The sequence below is a fragment of the Mustela lutreola genome, chromosome 15 (genome assembly GCF_030435805.1).
Source record: "Mustela lutreola isolate mMusLut2 chromosome 15, mMusLut2.pri, whole genome shotgun sequence".
Classification (NCBI taxonomy): domain Eukaryota; kingdom Metazoa; phylum Chordata; class Mammalia; order Carnivora; family Mustelidae; genus Mustela; species Mustela lutreola.
Genome location: NC_081304.1, coordinates 37,475,014 through 37,487,261, shown reverse-complemented (window position 1 = coordinate 37,487,261; position 12,248 = coordinate 37,475,014). Strand labels below are relative to the sequence as shown.

The window sequence follows — 12,248 nt, the reverse complement described above, 5'->3', positions numbered from 1 at the left end:
AATATAGTTTGGTTGCTCGAGCAGTAAATAGTGTTGTTTCTAACAGTCATGGTAGTTTTGGACTTGGTTGGCCCCGAGTGCAAATATCCCCTTACCATTCTCTTATTAATAAGAGTACCATCCTCCCTCCTGTTGCTTCTGGAAAAAGTGTGACCTTGCTAAAGTAGGAAGTTGAAGATCATATCCACACCTCCTCAGAGTTTAGGCCACAAACTCAAAGATCCAGCTTTGGGAAAGAAGACAAATGAACCGGAAGAAATCACATCTGAAAGCAAACATAAACCTATTTGACATCTTTTCTTACTCTCTCCTTTGGGGCCCATCTCCATGTCTTTACATTTCCTTCTCATTCTCAGATTCTCACAACAGTGGTGAGATTACATATGATTTCCCTGCACTCCCAGGAAAAACTCTGTCTTGTCAAGAAGTGTATCCCAGTCAAGAGGCCCTTGGCTGTCTCAGTCAGAAGGGCATGTGATTCTTCATCTCAGGGTCGAGAGTTCAGTCCCCACATTGGATGCAGAGATTACTAAAAATAAATAAGTAAATAAACTTAAAAAAAAAAAAAAAGTGTATTCAGCATGGCTAGGAAGCCTCCTAGCATCTGGTTCCCATCATTATTCTTAACAAGAACATTTAGCATAGTCTAACTACTCTTTCATTTCTACATCCTCAAGCTCTAACCCAATGTCTAAGATTTATAAAAATTGACTCATATACTTAGTTCTAGAGCCCTTCCTTCATTTAGTCTTCTGGTAGAAATCGTATATAGCCATTCAGTAGGAGCAGAGCCAGGTCTCTGACCAGAATATTTCCTAAATGTATTAAAGTTTACCTTCATTGAACTTGTTTATTCTCCCTATTTATAAACTATTTAACCTGTTTTCTAATTTTGGAAGGGTGAATGTGTTTGTGTGCTTTCATTTCTTAGCCTATCCTCTCTTCCCTAACTGGTAAAATGATGAGAAGTCTGTAGGAACCTGGGCTTTACTATATACACGGTCTAGAATGTGTCTGCGCCTGTGCAAAAAGGCGGCTCTTCGGTAAAGAAAGGCTCCTGTGTGTGTCCTGTTTCTTCGGAAATGGGCAAGAGCCCTGAAAGTTAGAGTGACTTTTACAACTTAAAACAAGCCCCCATGGCTTAAAACAGGACAGTCCTATCAAAACGCATTCACCAAACTCCAGCTGATGGTGTTGCCTAGCAACTCAGTCTAAGCAGCAAGAGCCCTTCATTATGGGAACCAAGGTGGCAGAACTGCCTGACCCCTGAGAAGGTGATTAAAAAGCACATGGAGGCCCCCTCCTCCAACAGTATTGCATATAATGATCCTGAGATGGACTTTGTAGCTCTTCAAAGATAGCTGGTTCTTAAGCTATAGCTTCTCTGCTTGGTGTTGGTGAAAACCTTGGAGGAAAAAGGCCAAGAGTCAAGTCACAAGTAAATGTGGCATAGGTGTTTAGTGACTGGGTCCTCGTGCCTCCTCTCCAAGCTGTTGCTGGTTTGAATGTGGGGAAAAGACACGAAAGCAAGAACTGCAGGTGGCTTCCAGTGCCTGCGGCAGTATATCAGTCTCGGCATCTCCAACCCTGGAGTCGGAGGCTTCTTCACAGGTGTCGATGGCAAGTGCCCATTGTGTCCCTGGTACCCGGGGGAAGCACAGTGATGAAAAACTCCAGGATCCCTGTGCTCAGAGAGCTGCTGCTCTTGGAAAGCAGCGAGGCCAGCCATCACTGCCTCCTTTTCCCAGAGAGTGCACCAGAATAGGATGGATTTTTATGTGGAGAATTACTGAAGTCAGCATGAGAAATTTAGAATTCTCATCAGAAATGAACATTCTAAGCTATCAAAAAAGAAGCAGTGTTTGCCGTCTCTATTCTCTACGTTTCTTTCTCTGATGCTTTGGCATCTCTCCTCTTTGCAGTGAGAGAGCAAGGAGAGTGAAATGACCTTTCATTCCAGACTTTCATGTCTCTTTGATGTGGTAGTCACAGGAAGGACCCCAAACACCAACCTGTTGTCACCCTGGGTTGGTGACTCCAAAGGCTTTTGCTGTGACTAGCAGCCCCAGATCAGGGTATATAGAGCTTGGTCGTAGTCATCTTTGGTTGAGACTTTTTCTTTATTCATTTGGAGACATGATATTCCGTACAGGCTTAAGAAATGATTTACCTGCTTAAAAAAAAAATTCTTAAGCTTCCAAGTTAATAAATTTGACTTGCACGATTTCTGCCACTCTGTGCCCTTTTCTGGCAGTTGAGGCCAGAGTGGCTCACGGTGAAGTAGCAGCGACTTGGGGAGTGAGTGTGGATTTGAGCACCAGTCTGTGTATCCCTGTAGCTCTGGGATTGGGGTTCTGGAAACGAACACCTACACACCAGTCCCTGTGGCACCACACATATACCCATTGCTGTCTGTGTCCACTTCAGAGCATTTTTATCTAATGCCTAGTTTAAGATTACCCACTCTGCTGACCCACCATAATCTCCACAGGTGACGTTTACACTCATGTCTAGTTGCACCTTCCTCTGTTTTCTGTCCTGGAATCTGTTAGGCGCCTCAAGAGCCTCTTCCTCATCCTGTGCTGTTGCGGGAGCAGGGCTGTCTGAAATGTGCGTGTGCGCGTACACGATGGCACGTCTTGGGAGACTGTGTGCACGTGGCTCATACGGATGTCAGGAAAGCACATTTGTTTAATATTTTAACTGAAGGTGTGGAATTTTTAATCTCTGTTTCTAGACACTGTTTCCAGCAAATTGCAAAACAACAATGTTTATACTATTGCCAAGAGGAATGTGGAAGGGCAGGACATGCTGTACCAATCCCTGAAGCTTACTAATGGTATTTGGATTTTGGCTGAGCTACGTATCCAGCCAGGAAACCCAAATTATACGGTAAGTCCTTTCTCGAGGTAGATGGGTGCAAGAAGTGAAGTCAGAGCCCTTTCATTTTTTCTAGCCTGGTGGAAAGACCTGGAAGAGGTGCTTCAGACCCCAGATAGCCAAAACAAGCAGTTAGTAAAGAAGTCCCCAGTGATCTTCTCTAAGGAGTGCTGCAGACTTCCCCTGGTGTTTGCTGAGTGACTCGCAGTACTCACCTAGCATTTCTGTGCATATGGTGCTCTAACAAGCTGCTCAGAGGCCTGTCTCCATAGCTCATTTCCAGAAGGCCTTCTTTCCTGCTTTAGAGTTCATGATCTAAGGCTGTCAGAGTCCTAGACACATGAGCCTTTTTTTTAGCTGCATTGTATGCCCTGAAGACCCTGCTGAGAAAGGTAAGGCAAAACTGGGGCACACCGTTGGAAGACGACAAGGGGACTGTAGTTGGGAAAACTCCTTTAGGACCATACTGGACCAAAATTTAAATCTGGCAATATTTTTAGAGCAGGAGCGATTGCCTTGAACAACAAAGACTACACTGCAGGCACCGGACATGTGTTTGCTGTTGTGAAGTGTGATATCCCAGTAGGATGCTGCCTGTCATTGCCTGTTGTAAAATAAAAGCCCTTGAGACGGGACAATATCTTCTTCTTTGGTTATCTTTGAAGCTTCTGTAGGCTGTTTTGAAGGAAGGGACAGAAGAGAATACCGTTCAATATTGAATGGCTAAACAGGAGACTAAGGGGGCATATTAGCCACTTAGCTAAGAAAAGCCTGTGACCGCATTCCGTAATTTTAACAGCCAAGTCTGTTTTCATTAGCATTCATCAAGGGAATAGTACCACCCAGAACTGAGAATTCTTGGTGTTTTCCCTACTAGTTCCCTCCCTTGAAGTAGCTGGGAAAGTGTGTGTGTGCACGTGTGCGCACACGTGCTTGGTCCTGTCAGGCTAGATTTTTGTGAGTGGGGAACTTCAGGCTTCCTCCATGAAGTAGACACTCCTCCCACCCACCTTGTCCTCCAACAGTCTTGTCTTTTTTGGAAAGAAAATCCCCATCATTTACTTTGAGTTCCCTAAGAAAGGAAAAAGCCCTTCTGTGCTGTTCTTGGAATGGCAGGTCTTCACTATAAAATCAAGGTTTTGTAAAATAACTTCCATTTTCTTCCTTAGAAATGTGCTCAGAGAGAGAGAGAGAGTGTGTGTTTTGTTTTATCATCCATTTTATTGTATACAGTCTTTCATCTCAGCTAAGTTAAAGAAGCATGATTACTCCTAGTTTGCAGATGAGAAAACCAAAGTTGAGAATGATTAATGACTTGGAGCGCCCGGGTGGCTCAGTTAGTTCAGGCGTCTGACTCTTGCTTTCAGCTCATGTTATGATCTCAGGCTTTTGAGATCAAGCCCCATGTTTGGCTCCATGCTGCTGCGCTTGGAGTCTACTTAAGAGTCTCTCCCTCTCCCTCTAACCACCTTCTCTCCTGCTCTCTTAAAAAAAAAAAAAAAAAAAAAAAGGGAGGGGGGCACCTGGGTGACTCAGTGGGTTAAGCTTCTGCCTTTGGCTCAGTTCATAATTTCAGGGTCCTGGGATCGAGCCCCACATCAGGCTCTCTGCTCAGCAGGGAGCCTGCTTCCCTCTCTCTTTCTGTGCCTGCCTCTCTGCCTACTTGTGATCTCTCTCTGTCAAATAAATAAATACAATCTTTTAAAAATAAATAATTAAAAATTAAAATTAAAATAAGGAACGATTAGCAACTTGTTCAAGATCATGTAGTTTGTTGGTAGGTGTGTTGTGCTTAGAATTCAGGCTATCTCTTGACCTTTCCTATGGTATTCATTGTAAGGATAATGAGAATTTTGAGAAGGACCTCTTAATGTCACTGTCTTAAATATAATTTGATTAATTTTTTTTTTCTTTTAAAGAATTTATTTATCTATTTGACAGAGGAGAGACACAGTGAGAGAGGGAACACTAGCAGGGGCAGTGGGAGAGGGAGAAGCAGGCTTCTTGCCGAGCAGGGAGCCCGATGTGGGACATCATCCCAGAACCCGGGATCGTGACCTGACCTGAAGGCAGATGCTTGACAAACCACCCCTGTTTAAAATTTTTAACTTTTTGTTTTGAAATAATATGAGACCCACAAAAAAAATTTTTAAATGGTTCCAAGTTCCCATGTATCTTTCACTCAGTTTTCCCCATTGATAACATCTTACACACTCATAGTACATTTTCTTTTTTTCTTCTTCTTTTTTTTAAGCAGGCTCCATGCCCAACATGGGGCTCTAACTCACGACCTAGAGATCGAGCGCTGTATGCTGTACCAGCTGAGCCAGCCAAGCACCCCCATAGTACATTTTCAAACAGGGGATTGATGTTGGTACAACACTATTAGATATTTCCAAGTCCTGCATTACTATTTGTTGTTGCTGATGGTGGCAGTCAGGGAGCGTATAGCACCGTGCAGTCTTATCATACGTATGTAGACTTAGATAACCACCACCACTGGCAGGACCCAGAACCGTCCATTACCACAGACATTCCTTCTTCCCCCTCTCCCTTTATAGGCTTTCACACGAATGCTATATAAATTTAAATTCTTACAGTATGGAATCTTTTTTTTGAGATTTTTTTTTCCCCATTTAGCACCATACTCTTGACATTTACCCAGGTCATTAAATAAGTATCTAAAGTTCTTTTTTATGACCAAGTAGTAGTCCCCCATATGGGTGTACAACAGCTTATCCATTCACCTGTTGAAAGACATTTCTTCCCCTATATATTTTTTTTTCCATTTTAACAGTTTTTAATTACAGTCATACATAAGATTACCCTATTCCTGCTTCTCAATTGTTTCATCTTTATATTTGCCCTTTTCCTTTCCTGCTTCATGAGATTTGGCTTTCTGCTCAAGGATCTTTTTGCAGTCTTTGTACAGTTAGAGTCTGTTGCTAAGCCCCTTGCCAGGGTGAGTGCCCCTGTGGACGGTGTGCTGTCCACCGTCTCCTGCTCTACTCGTTCAGTGTGGATGACGTATTTCTTCTTGTAAACCTGGATGACTTTGCCAATTTGCTGACCTCTGTACAGTGTCCTCACACAGCCTGTACTTCATCATGCTTTCGGATGGCCGTGAATCGCACATTGTACTGTCTCAGCAATTTGGAAAGTGGGGAATACATCATCTTCCTGCAAATATGGGAGGGTGCACTAGAATGCCATTTACGGTTCCTGCTCTGGTCAGAAGTCATAAAGGGATTGAACTTCATGTTGGCCGCTGGTGCTTCTGTGATGGCTGCAAAAGGAAAGGGCTGCCTATGTATTTTTTTTTTTTTTTGTTTTTATTTTGAGATAATTACAGATTTAAGTGCAGTTGTAAGAAATAATGCAGTGGGATTTTGTCCTCATGATGCCTTTTTTTTTTTTAAGATTATTTATTTGAGAGAGAGTAGGGGGAGAGGGAGATGGAGAATCTTAAGCAGACTGCCACTGAGCACAGAGCCCAATGTGGGGCTTGATCTCATGACCCTGAGGTCATGATGTGAGCCCAAATTAGGAGTTGGATGCTTAACCCACTGAGCCACCTTGACTCCTGGTGCCTTTTTATAGCTACACCAACCTGCCCTCTCTCCTGTTTTCCATCCATCTGGTGACTAAATTTCTTCTGCCCACAGAACAATCCAAATTTTCCATCTCAACATCTGATACAGACCTAATCCATTCCCTAAATGGTGCTACAGACTTCAGAATCCCGTGGGTCCATCCCCTTTCCTCTATCACCCTAAACACCCATTACAATATTACTCTGTCTCCACTAGGTATTAAGGAGGAAAGCAATCTGGTTGAACCAGTACTAATGCAGGAGGACCAGTGGTCCCTTAGCCTCCTAAGGGGTTGATAAATCACTCCCCCCACCCTTTACCCAGTCCTTACTGTATTGAAATGTTTATCCTATAAGGATGAGGCCCCATCATTCCAAGTAACTACAACTTATTTGGAAAGATAACTTGTCTCTGGTGGAACAGCGTGTTCCAGACTATAAACCAGAAGCAGATATGTTAAGCCCTTGGCTTACTTAGCCGTGAAAAGTGACTTTTCTTTCCTTGATGGGCCTAGAGGGGTGATAATTCCTGAGTGGTTGATATTAAAGATATCTCACATAAGTAAACCAGCAGTTCAAAAGTTAAAACTTTAATAAGGTCTCTTTTCCCTTAGAAGCCATACAAAATGAGTCACAGAGTCCTAGCTTTTTAAGTCAAATTCTGTAGCTGCTTTGTTCTTATAATGTATGTTTCCCTTGTACTTGCTTCAGGATTTAACAAGATCCTTTTTCTTTTCCTTTCTTTTTTCTTTTTTTTTTTTTTTTTTTTTTTGTAATTCATTCTAGCTTGTCTTAGCTGTACTAGTTGGAAGGCAACAGATGAGTTTTAAGTCTAAACCCAACCCTTTGTTAAAGGTTGGCATGGCTTGGCGGTTGGTGGGGGAGGGGAATGGAGGAGCGTAGTATGATATAGGGGAGAGAGAGAGGGAGAGACTGATTCTTCCTCATCACCACCACCCCCGCCCCTTTCCAAAGAGCACCAGAAACTCAAAGTCCAGGTCTGATCAGTCCATGACTGCTCCCCTTTCCTCCCATTGTTGGCCTTGGCAGATTGGGCTTTTGAAGAGGGAGGCATTTCCTTATCAGTCATGAACCCCGCCCCCCCAAAAAAAAAAATTCTGTCTCCCAACTGGTAGATGTTCAAGTATTGTTACAAAGATGTGGAAAAAATATTTGGGGGGAGAGGAACCACCCCTCTTTAGTCTAAGAGTTAACTCCCATAGGCTGTTCTTACTCTTTTTAGCTTCCTCTCCTCCTCCTCTTCTGAACCCACTTACTCTCCCACAAGAATTTTCCACAACAGTGACAGTGGAGAGGCTGTGGAGGAGGAGGTACAGAATTGCCTCTATAGGGAGCTTGAAAGTCAGGGACATGCCATGGCTGCAGCTTTGAACGAAGTAGGGAGCTGTTTTCTATGCATATTTATATTCTTAAAGTAGTTGGGGTTTTTTTGTTTGGGAGTGTGTGTGTGTGTGTGTGTGTGTGTGTTTACATTTGTTAGAATTGTCTTCCTGATTAATGTCAAGCAGCAACTTTGGAAGTGCGGAATATTAAAGCTGTAAATAAATAGAGCCTCTTTTGATGTTCCTTTGTTTGGCTGGCTTTGTTTTGTTTTTTGCCCCTCCCCTTTTTTTTTTAAGTAATCTCTATGCCCAAGGTGGGGCAGGAACTCACAACTCTGAGATGAAGAATCACTTGCTCTACAGCTGAGCTAGCCAGGCGCCCCTGTCCTTTGCATTTTTTAAATCCGACTTTAAGTTTTGAGGATGTGAGGTTTTTCAAGAAATTCAGGGCTGACCAATATCTTGATATTTTTGCCAAAAACAGTCTCATCTTTTGTGTATTGTATGAAATCATCTGGTGTCTGAGAATAAAGAGGTAAAAGACTCTAAAATCTCATAGTGCTGGATCATGAAGGACAACTTCCTCCTGTCGGCCCTAACAGAGGAGGACAATATTGTCAGTAATGCAGAAAGCAAACATTAAATTCTGTGGTTCTAAATGCTGTTTGCAGGTTTCTATTATGTAGTGTCAATAATATTTTTCCTAATCTGATACAAAGATTTCGAATCTGGATTTAAGTTTTGTGCTCATTGAACCTCCAAGTGAAAACCTCAGTGTTCAGCAGTGAAATCATTTTCAGTGTCTTTATGTTGGTTTGGTAACTGTGAGATGGGAGGAAGCGAGGGGGCAGAGGAGCGGCCTCAGGAGTGTCTGATTTGCCTGTTGGAGGAGGCAGCAAGTGTGTGAGGAAGCTGTTGCCATGAATCGCTGTCTGCGTACGCGAAGTCTCTCATGTTCTTGTTTTCCTTCCCTAACAGTGTGTTTGGTGTCCTCGATGTGAGACAGAAAGGACTAGTACCTTGGACATACCGCACTTTTATTTCACTTGATCGTACATCCTGTTGAACCGGGCCTGACATAACCATCCTTATCTGAGTGGGAGACTGGGGCAGGCAGTCGAAGTGACCACCAGTGAGTTAGGGTTTAGCCCTTACCTTCTTATCTGGTAATAACCCCTGTGACTCTTAGCAAAGCCCTGGAGCAGCTTTTCCCTTACAGCCAGGGGTTTTGAGGTGTTTAGTATTAGTATTGGTATTTAGTATTAGTATTACAAATCTCGTGGACCCACAGAGAATTTAGGTGGAAACACAGCACTACTTGACACTGATTAAATTGAATATTTCAGACCCACAGAACTTCTTACCAGAATCTCCTAGTTTGGCTTCTCAGTGACAGAAGCTCCTCTCTCTTTGAAACAGAAAGAGATTTTCTTGAATTGAGTCTTGGATACCTTTTGAGCTCATGCCAGCCTCCATACTAATCTTTTCCTTTTCCTCCTAACAGCTGTCACTGAAGTGCAGAGCTCCTGAAGTCTCCCAATACATCTATCAGGTCTACGACAGCATTTTGAAAAACTAATAGACTGGTCCGGGGCCCTCCAGCCACGCTGTGATTGGTGCAAAGCCAAGAACTCTTAACTGGAAGAAGTCATATTGCCGTGTAGAATCTCAACCCAAACACACTGAGGCCGCCCACCAAGGTAGTGACTAGTGTAACCTGTGCTAACATTAGGGCACAACCTGTTGGATAGTTTTAGCTTCCTGTGAACATTTGTAACCACTGCTTCGATCACGTCCCACCTCTTGCCACCTGCCGCTGCGATCTGTCCTTACTTGTGAGCTTCTCCGTAGTGTGCCAGTGGCTGGCATTTTTGAGTGTAGTTTGATATTTTGTAATTGAGAGCTCATTTCAAAAGCAGAAAAAGACAAAAAATATTAAAGCAAGGAAAAGTGTCACTGAAACATAAACTGCACTTTATTGTTTTATATTTTTGTACATACGAGAAGGAGAAGGAATAGCGTCATGCCTGGTAGAAAGTGTTAAAACAACTGACCGCCAGGAACCACACAGTCCTGGAGGAAGAGATGTGGTTCTTTGCCCACCCTGGGAAGGGTTCCTTATCCATGGCCACCTTGTCCCTCGTCATTTGGGTTTTCACTTTTTTTTCTGTCTCCAAACTCCCTTTCCTTGTAGTTCCACCTACCCCGTGTTACCTCATTTGATAGCTCTGCAGTTGGGAAGGGGGGGTCTTCCTTGTCAGGTGCTTTGGGGGCAGCATATAGGACCTCTGGGTCCTACAGCTTAGAGAGATTAGAACTTACTACATTCCTTTCCCTCCATCTAACACACAGATCACGCTGACCAAGGAGTTTTTGTAGAGATGGGGAACAGGAACCAAAATGGGCTTCCCTCACTCCCTTCCCTGGATTTAATTTAATTCTCAGGTCCAATTCAGATCAAAAATCATGGTTTTAGTGTTAAAACAGACTTTAACTAATAACACCAGCCCTGTTTTTCCTAAAATGGAAAAAGACAAAAGGTAAAAGACAAAAGGTAAACAGATGTTAGCTGCCTGAGGCCTTTTAGCTGTTGGGCGGGGTGGGGACTTGGTCTCCTAAATCCGCATCAGTGTTGTTTTCACTACAGGAGTGTCTCACTGATTTTCCTTTCTTCAATGCCTTTTTCTTGCCCTCTCCGTGCCTCCTCCTTTATGGCTCTTCTCATACTCCACACTGATTTTGGCAGTCCGTTCCTTGGCATCAGGTGGCAGCAGAGTATCTCTCTTCACTGGAAGGTACCCCCAGATGCCAGAGTGAGAGCGTACACTTTCCCCACGTGCTCCAGGAGCCCCGGTTCCTGAGGCCAGCAGGGCGGGTGCTGATGAAGTGAGACGGGGTGTGCTCAGAGAGGCCACAGACTCACTCCATCCCATTAGCTTTCTGATCTGACCTATTACTTAGGCTCCACAGCAGTTGGGACCATCTCAGAGGGTCAGGCAATCTTGTCCTCTCTCAGAAGGTGGGAGGTGTGAAATCCCTTTCCTTAACACTTTGGGTGTGTTTTGCCAAAGGATGCTTTGGGCCCAAAGCACCAACTGTAGCAGCGTCCACACTTACATCTCTGGGCACTTGTCACACTGCCTGGTACCCACTATTCAGGATCTATGAACATGACCGCTCTTCTCAGCTGCCCTACACAAGTAACAGGCACTTTGGGGCCCAAAGGACTCACGTTGAACTCAGACCTCAGAGTGAGTGCCAAAAAGAGGAATCCTAGAAAACAAGAGCAGAAGCCACCCCAGAGTCCAATCATATCTTAAATGACCCTGATTCATACTAGCTGCAGAGCTTGGGGGGAGTGGGTCCCCCAAAGCAGTTTCCTAAACCTTGAGATTCCACGAGAAGAATGACTGGGACAGGGGTACGGGGAAAAGGGGAGGAACTCGCGTCCTGCACTCAGCACCCCTGAGGCATGTGGAGAACAGGAAGTAGCACAGGGCATATATGTGTTAGGTAGAAAAGCGGGCTGGTAGTTTCCTTGTTGGCAAATCATTCGTGGAGCCGGATGGACACAGGCAATGAAGAAGGTTCACACTACAAATACCGTGTTCTCATCTCAGAGCAAACTGCTGTTCCACAAGGAAGTGTATGTGTCATCTAAGCAGACAGAACAGTTTTATACCAGAGTATGTCCCTCTGCCCCCGACACGAGGCTTCTGTCAACCTCCCCAGCAGCAGTGTGTAACCGCTACTGTTCTCAGCTCACCTTCCTGAGCCAGTCCGGGAATTCTTCACGCCTTGGGGAGGCTGCCCTGTGTGGTTAGGAAGGGATTCTGTTCCGTGGAAGAGGACCTCTCTCCTGAAGAGACAGCACCTATTGCCTCCCCTGCAGCTTCCCTTTTGGCCCATGTTGAGTTCGGCTGAAGTGGGCAGGTGCAGTGGAGCCTGCCCTCCACTCTCTCCTCTGCCTCGGTTTGTCTTTGTTAACGTCGGCCGGTGTCATACGAAGGGCAGGGAAGCACGCACACACCCAGAACTCTTGCTGGTCAGAGATTCCCTGAGTGTCTATCCTTGCCCGAGCCTGTTTCGTGTGTCTGTGTTGTGCAGCTTGGGACTCTGGAGAGAAATTGGGAGTGGGAGGGGTAAATGGTGCCCCAAGAATGCTTATCATTCTTCGGATCTGTTCTTGGGGAGGGTGGGGGTTGGGGGAAGCTTGACCTTGTGTCTTCGTCAATAAACTCATTTACACAAAATGAAGTTTGTGGTGTATACTTTGCTTCCAGAACTGACACTCTGGGACACAACACTGCTGCCCAGGAGCGGGGTGAGGCATTAAGAACCATACTACTACAACTTTTCTTTCGACTGCCCCAACCCTCCCAGGATTCAGCCAGATGAAATAAGATTGACCTGAGGAGGAATCCTGTACCTTT

The 12,248-nt window shown here is 44.5% G+C and overlaps 1 protein-coding gene and 1 pseudogene across 3 annotated transcripts in view; one reads left to right on the top strand and one right to left on the bottom strand.

The window, feature by feature from the left end:
• AP2B1 (adaptor related protein complex 2 subunit beta 1) overlaps window positions 1–9,783 on the top strand; it is a 126,279-nt gene extending 116,496 nt beyond the window's left edge. For all 3 annotated transcript variants that reach the window (XM_059147282.1, XM_059147280.1, XM_059147281.1), the window contains 2 exons: window positions 2,738–2,892; window positions 9,320–9,783. In XM_059147282.1, the coding sequence (XP_059003265.1) occupies window positions 2,738–2,892; window positions 9,320–9,394 (230 nt within the window). In that variant the 3' untranslated portion in view covers window positions 9,395–9,783. The remainder of the gene's footprint in view (window positions 1–2,737; window positions 2,893–9,319) is intronic.
• On the bottom strand, window positions 5,708–6,140 carry LOC131815554 (large ribosomal subunit protein uL24-like; annotated as a pseudogene).
• Window positions 9,784–12,248: the final 2,465 nt, after the last annotated feature.